Raw genomic sequence first — 18,761 nt, forward strand, 5'->3', positions numbered from 1 at the left:
ATGAGATATTAATCTTGATGGTAGGCATATATTGACAATATTTAAAGCCAAGTATATAGATGAAAGTACCCAATATTAAAATAATGATCCACAACTAGGAGTACAAAATTGAGAGACCATTAAGAAGGTTAATACAGGTTATTGATATAAAATCTAGATACTCCACGCTCGTTTATCCATGCCTTTCTTTTTTTAGACATAGGCACATTATTGAAAAGAAAGCCGTGGTGGAATTTCAGAACAGAGCTAGATATGACGAACTGCCGATGGGAAAGCCTAAATTAGAGGTGACTTTATCCAACTCAGTCTACAGCGATATAGATGAATCGAAGATAGTAAATACAGTTTCCACAACGTCGAGCGAATGTTCTCATTGCTCCGATCAGCAAGAAGAATATGTGGTACCTTCACAGATTCCAGAAGAAAGAGCTCCAAGACTAGATCGCAGCTCTTCATGCAGTAACAGTGGTTTTGATCAAAATCTGAAAGATAAAAGTGGTACAAAACTTAAAACGGACAACTCTGTTTCTAATATCTCCAGTGTGCAATATGTCAGTACAGTGGAGGATAAATGTCCAAAGAGAAAGAAAGCCAGTAAAATTGAAAAGTTGATGAATACTTTAGCATTTGGAATTAAAGATATTTCTGTAGAATCAATGACAGAAAGTGGTTCGAAAGATGCAGATGTAAAGAAAACTACCGACAAGGTTCTTAAGGTCAAACGATTGGCTGATGACTATATTGAGTTCGAACACGGCGATTTATACGATAAACCACAAGCGGAGCCGAAGGTAGTGGATAAAAATGACATAGGAAACAAACAGAAAAACTCATTACCAAACACGTCCAAATCCTCTGGTGAAAAGTCAAATAAGGACAATCCCGTTGTGTTTGTGTATGATTATGCAGATCCAGACGGAGGAACCGGGTTCCTTCCAGCTGAGGGGCATTTCATGGAGGACAACATGTACGAGGCAGTTGACGATGACCATACAGGAGGTAGTGATGACTGCGATATGGCAAACGAAGTATTTATATATGATTATGCTGACCAGGGATCTACACCCTTAAGGTGCTATCGCACTGATTCAATAACTGTGGGAAACAAAATTCCGCCCTTTGACAAAAGCCATGAAAATATACAGTCACCCAAAGACTCTTCAAGTTGCCGTGTTGTACCACAAAATTATATTTCACCACCAACGTTATCACCATCATCATCATTATCACCTGTTTCACATCCATTATCATCATTGTCATCAAACATACCGACAAGTAGCTCCGCTTATGTAAATAGTCCCAGAGTAAGGTCAGCGAATAAACCTATCACGGCTTCAAAACCGAATTCAACCGATGGATATGCCAACAGTCCCAAACTAAGGGATGGTAACAGGGAATCAAGGTCATCTGAACTGACCGTAAATGGGGGTGATTTTAAAGACAAAGGAAATGAGAGCCAGTCTAACGTAGCAAAAGGTGTTTTGTCTGTTGATGCGTTGAAACACGTGTTTGAAAACCAAGGAAAAACAAACTCCATTAATCTAAGCTCAGAAGCTTGAGGATCGTATAGAATGCATGAATCTATGAATGTATAGAGGAGTGGATATATAGATGAATACCATGAACGTATAGATGAATACAGTGGATATATAGATGAATACAATGGATGTATAGATGAATACAGTGGATGTATAGATGAATCCAGTGGATGTATAGATGAATACAATGGATGTATAGATGAATCCAGTGGATGTATAGATGAATACAATGTTGTTGTTATTGTTGTTATAGGGTGTAACGCCATTTTTCATCACAAGATAGGTTATACATGGCGGCCAGTTTTAATGGTGGAGGAAGAACCCGGGAAAACCCCGGAAAGAACCACCAACCCACGAGAAGCTACCGGCAAGCTTTCTCACATATCCACACTGGCCGAGCCCGAGACTCGAACCCACGCAGACAGAGGTGAGATGGCAGTGATCCGTGACGGAGAGCACTTTAGACCACTCGGCCACTCGGGGCCCCGATGAATACAATGAATGTATAGATTAATACAATGGATGTATAAATGAATACAATGGATGGATGGATGTATAGATGGATACAATGGATATATAGATGAATACAATGGATATATAGTTGAATACAATGGATATATAGATGAATACAATGGATATATAGATGAATACAGTGGATATATAGATGAATACAATTGATATATAGATGAATACAATGTATATATAGATGAATACAGTGGATATATAGATGAATACAGTGGATATATAGATGAATACATTTGATATATAGATGAATACAATGGATATATAGATGAATACAATGGATGTATAGATGAATACATTGGATGTATAAATGAATACAGAGGATGTATAGATGAATACAATGGATGTATAGATGAATACAATGAATGTATCGATGAATGCAATGGATGGATGGATGGATGAATAGATGGATGCAATGGATGTATAGATGAATACAATGAATGTATAGATTAATACAGTGGATGTATAGATGAATCCAGTGGATGTATAGATGAATACAATGGATGTATAGATGAATACAGTTGATGTATAGATGAATACAGTGGATGTATAGATGAACACAATGGATATATAGATGAATACAATGGATGTATAGATGAATACAGTGGATGTATAGATGAATACAATGGATATATAGATGAATACAGTGGATGTATAGATGAATACAATGGATGTATAGATGAATCCAGTGGATGTATAGATGAATACAATGGATGTATAGATGAATACAATGAATGCATAGATTAATACAATAGATGTATATATGAATACAATGGATGGATGGATATATAGATGGATACAATGGATATATAGATGGATACAATGGATGTATAGATGGATGCAATGGATGTATAGATGAATACAATGAATATATATATGAATGCAACGAATGGATGGATGTATAGATTTATGCAATGGATGTATAGATGGATACAATGGATGTATAGATGAATGCAATGGATGGATGGATGTATAGATGGATACAATGGATGCATAGATGGATACAATGGATGTATAGATGGATACAGTGGATGTATAGATGAATACAGTGGATGTATAGATGAATACAATGGATATATAGATGAATACAGTGGATGTATAGATGAATACAATGGATGTATAGATGAATCCAGTGGATGTATAGATGAATACAATGGATGCATAGATGAATACAATGAATGCATAGATTAATACAATGGATGTATAAATGAATACAATGGATGGATGGATGTATAGATAGGTACAATGGATATATAGATGGATACAGTGGATGTATAGATGGATACAATGGATGTATAGATGGATACAATGGATGTATAGATGGATACAATGGATGCATAGATTGATACAATGGCTATATAGATGGATACAATGGATGCATAGATGAATACAATGAATGTATAGATTAATACAATGGATGTATAAATGAATACACTGGATGGATGAATGTATAGATGGATACAATGGATGTATAGATGAATACAGTGGATGGATGGATGGATGTATAGATGGATACAATGGATATATAGATAGATACAATGGATGTATAGATGAATACAATGAATGTATAGATTAATACAATGGATCTATAGATGAATGCAATGAATGGATGGATGTATAGATGGATGCAATGGATGTATAGATGGATACAATGGATGGATGTATAGATGGATACAATGGATGTATAGATGAATACAATGGATGGATGGATGTATAGATGGATACAATGGATATGTAGATGGATACAATGGATGTATAGATGAATACAATGGATGGATGGATGGATTTACAGATGGATATAATGGATGTATAGATGAATACAATGAATGTATAGATTAATACAATGGATCTATAGATGAATGCAATGAATGGATGGATGTATAGATGGATACAATGGATGTATAGATGGATACAGTGGATGTATAGGTGAATACAATGGATGGATGGATGTATAGATTGATACAATGGATACATAGATGGATACAATGGATGTATAGATGAATACAATGGATGGATGGATGGATTTATAGATGGATACAATGGATGTATAGATGAATGCAATGAATGTATAGATTAATACAATGGATATATAGATGGATACAATGGATGGATGGATATATAGATGAATGCAATGAATGTATAGATTAATACAATGGATATATAGATGAATACAATAACTGTATAGATGAATACAATGGATGTGTATAGATGAATGCAATGAATGGATGGATGTATAGATGGATACAATGGATATATAGATGAATACAATGAATGAATGGATTAATACAATGGATGTATACATGAATGCAATGAATGTATAGATTAATACAATGGATGTATAGATGAATGCAATGAATGGATGTATGTATAGATGGATACAATGGATGTATAGATGAATACAATGAATGTATAGATTAATACAATGGATGTATCGATGAATGCAATGAATGGATGGATGTATAGATGGATACAATGGATGTGTAGATGAATACAATGAATGTATGGATTAATACAATGGATGTATACATGAATGCAATGAATGGATGGATGTATAGATGGATACAATAGATGTTTAGATGGATACAATGGATGGATAGATGGATGTATAGATGGATACAATGGATGTATAGATAAATACAATGGATATGTAGATGAATACAATGGATGTATAGATGAATGCAATGGATGTATAGATGAATACAATGGATGTATAGATGGATACAATGGATGGATAAATACAATGGATATATAGATAAATACAATGGATGTATAGATGAATACAATGAATGTATAGATGGATTCATGAATCTATTGATGAATAAATTGGCGAATATGTGGATGATTGGATGAATATATAGATGTATGTATGAACCTTTGATTGATGACTGTATATATGTATAGATGAATATATGGATGCAAAGAGCGATGAATGTAAGGATATATATATATATATATATATATATATATATATATATATATATATATATATATATATATATATATATATATATGTATGTATGTATGTATGTATGTATGAGCTTTGATTTCCTGAAGTACCTAGATGCTATATGGCCTTACTGTTTCGAAATTTAGAGTTGCACAATCAAAAGCGTGTATATCGTCACATCAGCTTGAAATACTGAAATTGCTGGATTGGCGAATTTTCCAATTGCTTTTGAAAGTAGACAATAGAAACGTATGTCCGCCCTTTTTGTGTACATGTAGGAAAGAACCTATACCAAATAGATTTTGGATGCTCCATAGTATATATGCATTGGAAGGAGTTTTTACATTTCACAATGCAGATGTCTTAAAGTAAGCCGATATTTATATCTTTAAAAAGCATTCATAGATATGCTATTGTTTTCAACAGGCATATTGTTTTACGTATATGAATATAAATTGTCTCGCTTACTCTGACCATTATGTACGTAAATCTGTCTTATTAAGATTTCTACATGTATACACTCAAGTTGTATTTAGTAGCCAATACTAGCAATTGCCATATAAATATAAGAAACATTTTGTTTATATCATAATATATTACCAGTATTGTTTTATTCTTTTTACAGTGTATAACCTATTGATATTTTGTGTGTCGCCATCATATAGTTTTTAATTTCTTTTTATTTGTTTCGTAATGGCAACAAATTTCCTGTTCGTGATGATAAAAGTATCTATCTATACATGCAAAATGAAGACACACTCGTCTGATAAATACTATTTTAAAATAATTTTCTTGCGTTAACAACAATAAAAATGTTTGTGAAGTTTTTGTCTAGCAGGTTTGAACATGCATCAGCCAGATCGGATCAAAAAGAGTCTATTTATTATCTTTAACTAGCAACAAATCCATAATTTTGAGCCTCATTATAAGTTTGATCAATATATATATATATATATATATATATATATATATATATATATATATATATATATATATATATATATATATCCGGTTTACATTTATAATGTTGCTCAAAATTAATGTTGCAGTGTTATTGATTTCGTGAATGACCGTATCTTAATAAAGATTGTTTTGTGTATTTGTATCACATGTAAGATATTTATAAAGATTTACGATGTACGGGAAATCAATTAATTGATTTTTATGTACAGGTCAATAAAGAGAACTTTATGTAACCTATAGAATATGACATTGTATAATGAACTATTTTTAAAGCTCTCCCTTAAACGGTAGAAACTAATTTGTATCTGATTTGGATTTTCCAAAAGAAATAATTTTTGCATAACTTTTCTATGATTTATATTGTCACTATTGATGTGGAGAGTATGATGCATTGTACAATGATCTTTTCAGCCATTTTAATCAGAGTAAACTCCAATGCTTTTAAATATTTCTGCCAGATGATCTACACTATTTTGTATGCTATGTAATTTAGTCACTATATCCATTTTACGTTCAGGTTAATAAATCCATTTAAATCCTCTTTGCATGAATTTCAATGGTACTTGTAGCATTAATGAGTATTCTTTTCGTCATATCTCTGAGAGTTTTGAAGACCTATGAGATCTTGCTCTTCTGCATGGGAGCTTCCGTGTTTGTGTTTTTGTGTGCGTTTATAATGTGCAACTTCTCTTACACCACGGAAGCTAGAAATAAATCATATTGTGTTTGAAGAAGAGTCTAGCTCATGGGTTATAATTTGGAAATGGCTGTGATCACTGTCCCATCATTACACAAACACTGACTGTAACTGGAAAGACACATTAAGATATGATCTGTCTTCACCTCCACCCACCCTGATACTCGGCCCCAAGGCACATATGCGGGTGGTAGAAATTAGTCATGAGGTCGTAGATATGTATTGTTAAAACACTAATTACAATATGGAATTTTGGTTGACATGTGAGTCTTAATTTCGGAGTTTATCTTATTTACGTCCTCACTGAGCTGTTCTTGTAAAGATAGAAACCATGGTGTCATACTGCTCATGCCCTGAACACGTTTTAGAGCAGGGATCGGCACCCTACGGCACGCATGCCACTTGGTGGCTCGTCGAACGATTTTGTGCGACACGCGAAGGGCAGCCAAAAGTCTCTATTCTAACAGTGTTAATCTGTTACTGGTGGCACGCGCGCCTTCATTTTGTAATTAATCCGAAAAAAAGTGGCACGCTATGTGAACAGGGTTGCCGACCATTGTTTTAGATCTGTATCTTTCAATCGATTTCATTGATACATCTGTTATCTTGATACGAACACAAAACTAACATTCAAATTACAAAGGTACCATGGTAATAACACAGTGAACACAAAAATTTAAAATTTTATCCACGGTCTTGCTGATAGCACAAAGATGCATCAGACTGAATTGAACTGTTTTCAAGGGGATCCATACGTATAATATGAAAACAATGTATCAAGAAATAATGTCTATTTTTTGCTGTGCTGAAAAAAAACCACAATGTTTAACACATTATTAATGCATAATGGTTGATTTAATACACCAAAAAAGATTGATTTCAGTGTTTATAAAAACATACAAAAGTACTGATTACTTTAAGTGATTATAACATTGATATATGTTTCAATATCCCCGACAAAAACCTAGTTTAACTAGAATGAGTAAATTACGTATTTAATTTAGATAAATACAAAAATTGTATTCAGTTAAATATACCATACAACTTTGAAGATTTCTCATACCTGAAAATATCAATCAACAGCGATTTAACAAATGCGGAAATATACTTTTGAATGACTAAATTAAATTTAAAACAGCACATGGTGAATCAGAATATGAAATGATTGATTTAGAATGAGTCATAAGAAATGTCGATTATCCCCGTCCACTGGCTAGTAATGGCTCCATCAACCATCCTACAAAAGATAAAAAGAGATACAACACAGATAATACAAAGAAACGACATATCAATGTATCATCACACCAAAACATTGTACAGCTATAAGAAGTTAAGATCATGTACTAATTTTTAAAAAAAGCCCAAAGCTGGTTTCTAGAATCGACCAAGCTAACATGCTTTGAAGTCAACATATCATTTTGTTTTATAAATTGAATATATCAGAAGTGTATAATTATGAACATATAAATGGTGTTTTATTTTGCACCTAAATATGTAATACTATCCACACTGTAAAATCAAGTTCAAATTCAAATCTGACATGTAAAATTCCACATAGTATTCACAGGCTCTGTATATATAAAAACATTTTTAAAGGAAATTCACAAACGGACAAGACCCAAATAGATGCGTGAGGTTTTATGATCTGCTTTACAAACAGGCAGTTATAACTTGCAGACATTATACTGGAAGGGCCAGATATCACAACATATTAAATTATTCTTACCTTTGAAAGGCTTCAGAAAATGTTGGAAACTGCTGAAAATATTGGTTCTTGTTGTAGACGGTGATTCTGCTGGCTTGTTGATAACACATATGGACAACGTGTCAGTAAAATATGTTCTCTGGATGCTTTAAGTCGTTTCAGTGACTGACAAAGAACCGTATTTAAGACATCGTTACTGCGATCGGAAATGGCTGTTGCTTACATAGATGTAAATAAATGAGGGAACAAACTAAACTCGACAAAAACTTAAAGCATGGTTAACAAAACAGTCTACCTACACATTCCATGAGCAAGAGCGAAGTAAATTTCTCTGCAAAAGAGTTTAAGTCACATTGATAACCAGTGGCAGGCAGATATAGTTTAGAAAGAAGCTAAAAATAATGACAACAATGGATGTAAATATATTTTTACAGTGCTAGACCTTCACTAAAATCCACATAAGAAACGAGTTTAGCAACAAAAAAAGTAAAGACTTGCTGGAGAAGTAAAACATTGATTTTCAACATGCGGACAGAAATTGAATGGCCTAAAGGACTTTTAAAAATAGAATGTGAAAGCAAGCAAAATAAAACCAGAAGCTGCACTGATGTTTAAAAAATTAAATGACTGTTACAGCAATACTCTTCAGAGATATAAGAATTTGATTCCGGTTGAAGCAAGCAGCGAGAAGGAAATCAAAGTATGAATAAACCTATTTGGTCACATGACAAAAGATACATTTGGAATACCTTAGTTGAAAACAATTAAATAGTGTAAATTTCAAAAGACAAAACAAGCTTTGCAAAGGGGAATCTCCCCAACGTTAGTGAGGAAACATCTCGGCAAGAAATATTTGGTGATGCAGTCGCTTATAAACTGGAATACTTGAAGTGTGAGATACAGAGGGCATGTTTTTCAGAAAAGAGTTACTCTAAAGCTATGTATAATGAACAGAATGACATACACAAATATTAAATGATTTAAAACAAAACGAATGAACAGTACAGATTGAATAGATACAAATCGCATAATTGTTTTGAATCAGATGAAACATTAGGACATTGAAATAATTAATTCTTTGAGTTGATTTTTTGTTTGTTAAGGACAATGTTGACGTATCGTTTGGTTATATTATGCCAGTTAAAGTAGAGCTATGTGTCAAGGCTGACGTGGGCTTGCATTAAACGTACGACCCTTGGATTAAGAGTCCTATGCTCTACCATAAACAAATGGAGGAAGAAGAATATAACAATATAGCTCTAATACAGTCAACACCCAAGCCGGAGACAGAAAATCATTTTCTGAGATGAAAGTCGGTGTATGCACCAAGAGAAAAAAAAAAGTTATGTATTTTGGTGCTAATTATAAGAACAAATTCGGGGCAAGATATTTTGTTCTGTCAAATGATCAATTAGTTAGGGACAAATATGTGGAAGGTTACTCATGAATTCGCAATGAATCTTTCAATCTAAATGAAATACCACATCATTAACCAAAATATGTTGATATGGGAGAATTATTATACACTACATGGATTAAATAAAATTAAATAACCCGTTCACGGTGTATGCAGACTGTAACCAAATATGTTTTCAAAACTTTCAGTTTGCACCATGTACTATGAAATTAAACCACCACAGGATAGAATACAATCAAGATTGAAATGTATGATGTTGCGGAAAAAGTCCAGTTACACTTTAAGCAATGCATGTCAGAGTACAACAGGTGTAAAGTGGTACAAATGCAAGGAGGAAAACTGATGAAGTTTCATTTCCGGATCGGTTACATCAAGATTTTTACCTCTATGGTATTTGCATTTCATTTTACTTTAGACGACAACAAAGAACCACATGAGAATGTGCATAAAACCCCAGCAAATACAGACTCAATGCATTTTAAAAGGGAATTCGAGAAAATAATGATTCAAATATATAATGGATATGATTTAGTTTACTCACATATGCAGACACTATACAACCATTGTAGATTGTAGATAAAGGGCGACAACATCATTTAACCATGGTTCTAAAGTAATATACTTTATTTATATGTGATACTGTCACGGCTGTCTCAAGTGCAAATCGTCACAAGTTGATTCTGACATGACTGACTTAAAAAGAAGAGCAGAGCCTTGCCCTTGCCCTGCGATTAATTTTCATATTTCTTAACTTTTCTTAAGCAAACAAACTTACTAAATTATTCACATACAAACCATCAAAACTGTGTGATAACTAAACTTTAAATGTGACAATCATAATTATGAAAGCATACATATCAAAGTGTGGCATGACATTTTGACATAAGGAACCTAATTGGTATGTATTAATGATGGCATTAGGTTGTGAAATTTCATTCGAGCATTTAATGCAAAAATGATCCAGATTTAGGAAAAGCAGAAACAAATTTCATATTTATTACAGAGTGGATGTGCCTCTACCTGGTAATGCCATATTAGCCAACCCTCAATAATATAAACATGAAATCATTTAATTTGATCTGCAACAATTGTAACATTTTAGAGCACCATATCTGGAGATACCCCAGGGGAGAAAGCATAACTGCATGATGATGGTCCCGAGGAAAATAAAACTGTTCACGTAGGTTTTGTGAATGCTAAACCTTGTGTTAGGTGTTTGAAAACATAAATATCATAATGAAGCCGGTACTGTTCAATACTCAGAAACACTGCTAACCGATGAAATTACTTATATGGTAGACAAAGTTTAACCTACTAGTTTATTATCGCTTTCCACCTGAAAGCAACGGTCCGAAAGAAAAGATATTGCAAACTGAAATCAGGGCATCCGCTCTAATATAAATATACATATAAGATACACTAGTACTAAACAAAATATATGTTACATAGTCGGTTTGGTTTCAGAACAGTAAGATGAAGACACAAATGAAAACATAGTAAGATTCAAAAAATGAAATCAGATTTAAACTTTACATTACTCATTGATGTTGGTGGTACAGTATCTGATTTTTACTGAGTGACATGGTTGTGAAAAAATGTACTGAAATTCTATGGCTCGTTTAAACCCTGATGTAGACAAGAGCGGTATTCCAAAAGTCTAATATGCAATCTTTGAGAGACGAAAATAAATTCAAGAGGGCAAAACAGAAGACAGAAATTGGAAAAAGGTATTTAGAGATGATAGATGATATTCAGACGGTGGATTCTAGACTTTTCGAACCTTCAATAAACCACAGTGATGAGTTAACCGAATTAAGCACAACAAAAATGCCTCTTCCCTTTCAATCAACCACGTCCCCATACAAAATATAAAAAAGCCAACAGCCTCCCCCCTAACAAACACCACAAGCAAAACCAAACTATGAAAGCAGCACGCACATAATGAAATCCTGACAAAACCGGCTATTGCTAAAAACAAATAAAGCATCATATGCAGCATCGATATACACAATTGGGCCAGTATTTATAAGCAAGCTTAATATAATACTGCTAATAATTCCGGGCAGTGTTGCTGCTGTTCTCCATTTTGTTTAGCTAAACAAACAAATAATTACTTATGTTCATTGAACCAAATCTGCTTCTGTAAATGAACGAAAAATCCTTGCTTTCTCGCGGAACACTATTATTTTCTCTGAAGACACTAAGCTGTGTTAGAGTATGTATGTATGCATGTATGTATTTTTATGTAGTGCCAACAAAAGGCTAAATTTGACAAATGTATAATTGTACTGCAAAATCATTTAGGAAGATAAAGTCTTTACCAAAACTGTATAAGTAAGTACATGATAAAATATGAATAATCATGATGTTAAAATTGTGTAACATTTATATGACATAATAGATAAAAGTAAGATATAAAACCCTTAACACATGATTAAAATGTGTAACCTGCAGTCTGTTAAACAGATGAAGTTTTGATCGGGTGGTACGTGTTTGTATAGTTTCTTAAAGCAGTTTGTTCCCTGCCAGTTTACAAGAAAATACTCTCGTATTACAGGCTAGAATGTGAAGCACTATTAGTGGATACTAGCAGGGTACAGAACCCGGGTTAGGTTCACTTTTCAGGCAGTATGCACGAGCCAGGTATGTATGTCCGATGCACGATTTGCACAGTCTAATCGCTCCTATCTGTTCTATACGAGGGGTACCACGCACTAATAGCGGGTTTGATGTTCTTAAGTTTGCTTGCGAAGACTTCATTCCGCATAGTGTGCCGAACATGCTGATTTATACAACTTATGAAGTAACGCTTATGAAATCTTCCATTCAGAAACGGGAGGTTGCATGGCAGCTGTGGCTGCTTTATACGCTATTGTCTTCACCCTTTATGCCAATGTGGCCAGGCAGCCAATGGTACCTAAAGCATCTCGCAGATTGTATGAAAATTATTATGTTTCTCTAATATTTGTGATATTAACTATTGGATGTCCAACTAATTGCGCGGTTTGACTTTCATCACATTGCAGCCGTTATACCTATGCAGTACGTTTGTTTGGATCTCTTGGCTAGTTTTCTTTTAAAGGTTGAAACATGTTATTGAATCTAAAGATTTTATAAATTATATTTTTAGCTGACGACTTTCACAACCCTAGAGTTCTCTTTTTTTCCTGATAAAATGAATAGTATTTTCCATGTAAGTGAAAGCTCTTCCCCGTAAATAACAAGTCGGAGTCGTTAATTATAGTATGTTCATCTCTTACATTGTTTTCAAAAGTTCTCATTACTGTCAATTGTTTGCTCTTCTATTTCCTCAGGTAATTTTATTGGTTGTCTTTTAAGAGACAGCGAAACTGCTACGGTTGCATCACAAAAACCAAAAGATACACATGTATCTGTAGTTCACTGACAATCTGGAACACGTTCAGAGTAGAGGTCAAACTTTCAAAAGGCTCTGGTACAGGAGTTATCCATCTCCAATCTAGAATATCACAAAACATTTACCATCTGAAATATAAATGTTTCAGGAAACATAATACAATTATATTATCAAGGAACTATTGCCTACATTATCAATAAGCCAGGAAACATTACAATTATATTATCATGGATCTATTGCCTACATTATCAATAAGCCAGGAAACATTACAATTATATTATCATGAAACTATTGCCTACATCATCAATAAGCCAGGAAACATTACAATTATATTATCATGAAAATATTGCCTACGTTATCAATAAGCCAGGAAACATTGCATATATACTATGATGGAGCTATTGCCTACATTATCAATAAGCTATTGTCATTGTCATATTACTGTTGATCCAATACTTGACATTTTATAAATATTGTTAAACATTTGAGAGCTCACTTGTGTTTCTCTTTAGTTTTACAGATTTTGAAGAGGATTAGACAATCTGGTTATCGTTTTTAAAACAGATCTTGGTCATCTAAATCATTTTTATGTTCTCCGCAATCTTTTTTTTTATAACTCTGCGATAGTTTTAGTTTTTACATTGTCGCTCATTACGATAGCTATTAATATGTTTGTAATATGTTCCTTGCATGTTTTGTTATCTTGCAAATCTAGATCTTCTAGATTTTCATCCATGGATATCAAAGCATTTTTGCACACTCAGATTAGTAGCTATGTCCGTAAATTTAAAAATATCACTTAAATATATCATGATGTTACTGTCTATGCTAATGTGCCCTTTGCCCTCATGAAGACGTCACACCTATCTCCAGTGTTTTCGTCCCAATATTTAAAGGTAAACTAAACTCAAAAGGATCTGCACTTTCCGTTAGTCATATGATAATAGGTAAACGCCATGATTATCTTATTTATTTGACGTGAAAAGTGTGCATCAGTATATAATAGCTTGTAAACCATTATTACTGAACGAGACCACATCACCAAGAAAAACTTTTATTACAGTCAAAGACCCTTACAAAGGTAAATAGTCAAATCTGAAATAAGTTTCTGTTATTGCTTTGATCAAAGTAAATTGCATATTTACAAGTTTCAAAAATATACAAACTGTACCACATTCAGTAGATGTCTTTATATTTTTCTAGCTATTTAATATTAAATATTGAACCTTGCAGTTGGCGATATACACAGTGTAATTAGAGTTCTTTTTAACATTTTGAGACGAGTTTCAAACATTTAACATCAAAACTCCCGCATTTTCATCTTTTGCCGTCATTTTCTCTTTGTGTACATTCTGAGGTTGAAAGTACAACTAGAATCTAAAATTCTTTGTTTGATCCATGACTTATCATTAAAATAAATTGTTTTAGTTCTGGTAATCAATCAATAGATTTGTTTGCAACAATATCGAGTTTAAAATTTCTGTTATCAAATGAATAAGTAAACTGAATGTTACTTAGTGTGTACATCTTCGACATAGTTGAGGTGCTTCTTTTGTCAATTAATTTATGTACCTCTTAGAAAATTATTTCTTCTCATTCTTCTATGTCTTATATTTCTGTAGTGTTCGTTTTATTGCTTAGTTTTTGTATATGATGTGCTCTTCGATAATTAGGATCAACTACTCTTGATCGATTGTTTTGTCACTGATCGCCTTACTTATCTTTTCGTCGATACTGCTCAGCGTTTCAGTGGGCCACTTAGTGTATTACCACTCAGTTGCTTATATGAAAGAAACCGCTTATACTGTGCTGAAAGTGCACATTTCGATCACGTGCAAGGTACGAGCACACATTGCGTATCCGCAAGTGCCAGCTACGTTTTATCTGGTGAAGTGCCAATGGCGAACAGAGGCAGGCATTCCGTTTACACTGCACATATTATTTTGACTCTCTCGTTCAGATATTCTACAGAATGTCTCTTTGGTTTGATTTAGATTATAGGAAAGTAACTATCCTTTTGAGACAGAAGTACTCATTTACTGTACCTAAACGGTCACAGTAACGGTTAGCTTTTCCAATACATACTGTTAGGGAATCTGGTCATAAACTAAGTAAACGAAAGACGTAAAACCAAACGTTATATCACATGTCCTGAAGAATCACTTGTTCTGAATGAATTTTAGATCATCGAATATACTGGTCTGCCAACAGTCATTATATATCACAATGCCGTTGTAAAGAACTCCTTTGAATAAATTCACAATAGTCACAACATCATATTTAAGCCCAATAAACGTTCACAAAGTTGTAGCTCAACGAGCACAGTGTAATTCCAATGAATAATCGAAATAGATGTGTCCTCTTAAATTATATCTAAACAAAACATTCAATACATCTGCAGTCTGTTTTTAACACATCAATATATGAAATAAGAATCCAAAATAGGACCCCGAAATAGGAATGAATCCGAAACAGGAATGAAGTATAAACTGTATGCATTCCAACGTTACTTTCCATTCGCTTTCTCAAAACTTTAGAAAATGTTCACAACATATCTCATTAGCCACTGCATAAAATCATCCTTCAACTGCTTTTAGCCTAAGTCAGAGCAATCCTTATAGTACACAATGAATATATTCTGTACGCAATGAATATATTATGTACACAAAGAATCATAAATAAAGACTAGAAGTAGGTTTAAATAAGTTTGAATTCAAAGCAAGCAGCTAATTGAATACATTTTTATTATTTGCAAAACATACTTTGGAAAAGGCAGATGTATTTATGCTCTAGAGTGTAAATTTGTAGTGTCCCTTATATCAAGGAATATGACTAAAGTTGAACAGCTCTATGACAAAAGTTGATCAGAGTCTATGAAAGGTGTAAAACAGTCTATCTGATTCAAATAGAACAGCATCCATCCCAAGAAGAGGAATTATATGTTTCAAGTAGAACAGCCTATAAGACTCTAGTGGAACAGCCTCTGTCTCAAGAACAGCATCTGTCTCGTGTACAACAGCTTTCATGCATCAAGTAGAACAACCTCTGTCTCAAGCATAACAGCATCTGTCTCGTGTAGAACAGCCTTCACGCATCAAGTAGAACAGCCTCTGTCTCCAGCATTACAGCCTCTGTGTCTCAATTAGAGCAGTCTCTGTTTCTCAAGTAGAACATCATTATGTCTCAAGTAGAACAGCTTCTGCGTCTCAAGTAGAACCGTCGGTCTCTCAGGTAGAATAGCCTATATGTCTCAGATATAACAGCATTGTGTCTCGGGAAGAACATTTATATGTCGCAAATAGAGCAAGTAGAGAAGCTGATGTGTCTTACGCAGAGCATCCTAGGTGTCGTACTACTGCAAATTCCCTTTATTGTGGTACACTGTGTACATTGTCTGCTATTAATCAATTTAAAATAATATCTTTACAGACCCCTACTTCGCACAAACTGACTTCATGATGATTTCATGCAGTGGCTAATGAGATATGTTGTGAACATTTTCTAAAGTTTGAGAAAGCGAAAGGAAAGCAACGCTGGAATGCATACAGTTTATATAACTAGCCAAGATCAATTAGGGATGGAGAGGAGTATGAGTACAATATCATCCTTCATCACCAGTTTCTTTAGTTGTTATATTCAGTATTTGTGTACTTGGCTTTTGTTAAGCCAAGTGAATGTGCACATGTATCGAAGAAGGTCATGTTTAGAACAACAAATTGGCAAGAACAGCAGCAGAAGGGGCGAACAGACCGACTTTGGAAGCGTCCAAAAACCGAAATAAGCCTTCCTAAAAAAAAGGATTAATAACTTTAAAAATCAAAATAACTAACTACAGAGGCTCTCTCAAAGAGTCCCTTCAAGAGTCCCTCTTGGGGTTAGTCCACGTTATTTCTCCAACTAAAAACTTGTTAATGGCGAGTATATTACAAAAAACGAACCAACTTGAGGTCTCGCCCCCTCTGCTGCTATAATTAAATCATTATGTTATAATAAAATGGTACATCCGGAATCTCATACTGCAAGGATATCTCGAGAACGATTAGAAGCAATCAAAAAATTTCTTCCTGTTAGAGATTCATTCAGAAAAAAACTACAAGCGCAGCAGGAAGCACAAGCTGAGTACGAAGAAGACACTAAAAAACTATTTCAACCCGTCACTGCAGCTACTAAGAAAGCTGCAGCGGCTGTTGAAAAAACTATATGGCGAGATATTAAGGAGGAAGATGAGAAGAGGAAAGAGGGTATTTTTCCAGTATTAGAACAAACTGCAGCGCAGACTGAAAAAATAGCAAGAAGAACCAAACAAGCAAAAAAGATTCTACGAGATCTTCCAACTGATATAGCTGTAGCTCAACCTCCACCTGTCGATGAAGAAATACTTGAAAATATTGGAAAACTTCGTACTGAAGTCGCCGACGTGAGAAAAGAACTTGCATCTGAACCCCAACCAGTAGAAGAAAACGTAGAATTGATTGCAAAATTTAGGAAAGGGTTTGTCGAAGATATTAAAAATACTAAAAGGGAAAAATTACCCTAAACAATATTATTTGGTATATTTAATAAATCTGATATTTCAAAACCCCGTCATGAAAAGTAAGTGATGATAATCTTATTAAATGGATATATCGTGTATATAGAAACAAAAAACAAGCCAGAGATCTAGAATACAAAAATCTTGATAAAGAAGTAAAAAGACTTTATAGAGAGAAAATAAAACAACTAAAACAACAACAACTCTCCCAGCAGGAACCTTCATATCAACTTCCTCCACCTCTGCAACAAATAGAACAACAACAATCTTCTTCACCGCAGAAAAAGATGATGTTGAAACCATCTAGAGAGAAAAGGAAACAGATGGCAAAAGAAATGAAGCAAAAAGTAGAAGAAGAATGGAAACAAAGAGAAGAAATATTCAGAGATATAGAAACTAAACAACGGGAGAAATTACGTTCACTGGGTAAAGAAAGAGATCCTGGCGATGATTCTTTTGACGCTACTGGAAGTGATCTTTCTTCCCTGAATACAGTGGGAATAATTTTGTTTGTCCCGATAATATCCTCAATGACGTGTCACGGTAAGAAGTTCTCATAGGGGGAAACACCAGATATAATTAATGAAGCAGCTGATATTTGCCAACGATTATTTCGCTGCGGCATCATGGATATTGGCGTTTACCGGGAACTTATTGATGAGCTCGTTGATGATTAGTCACGGCCATTAGATAAATGGTAAATAAAATAAGATGATCGTACACAGTAATCATTGTAAATCCGTACAGGTCAGAGCGGTAAACTCACGATTACCAATCTATAGAGCAATTTACGGAGATGGTTTTGGTGATGTTATTCAAGGATTATTTACAAGGTTAGCCCCAAAAGCAGCGCCTATTCCAAAACAATTATCGATGAAAGCTATTGACATTTTTCGTGAAAAAACTCCTGGTGTAATTGTTAATGTTGCTGGTAAGGTGTTCTCGGCGATCAAAGATAGACTAGCACGATTAATAAGACGAAAACGACAACCAGTAAAATTACCAAGTACTGAAATTATGCCCGCAGACGTAAGTAAAATAATAAATCAAGCTGCAAATCAAAAA

The 18,761-nt window shown here is 33.9% G+C and overlaps 1 protein-coding gene across 1 annotated transcript; it reads right to left on the bottom strand.

Moving 5' to 3' along the window:
• Window positions 1-2,967: 2,967 nt before the first annotated feature.
• Window positions 2,968-3,693, bottom strand: LOC149773012 (uncharacterized; the record flags this gene model as incomplete). Its single annotated transcript, XM_089946823.1, has 2 exons — window positions 2,968-3,045; window positions 3,619-3,693. Coding segments are annotated over 2 exons (153 nt in total), but the record flags the coding sequence as incomplete, so codon positions are not given.
• Window positions 3,694-18,761: the final 15,068 nt, after the last annotated feature.

This window comes from Sinohyriopsis cumingii, unplaced genomic scaffold, assembly GCF_028554795.1.
Source record: "Sinohyriopsis cumingii isolate HCF-2022 unplaced genomic scaffold, ASM2855479v2 utg000913l, whole genome shotgun sequence".
Classification (NCBI taxonomy): Eukaryota; Metazoa; Mollusca; class Bivalvia; order Unionida; family Unionidae; genus Sinohyriopsis; species Sinohyriopsis cumingii.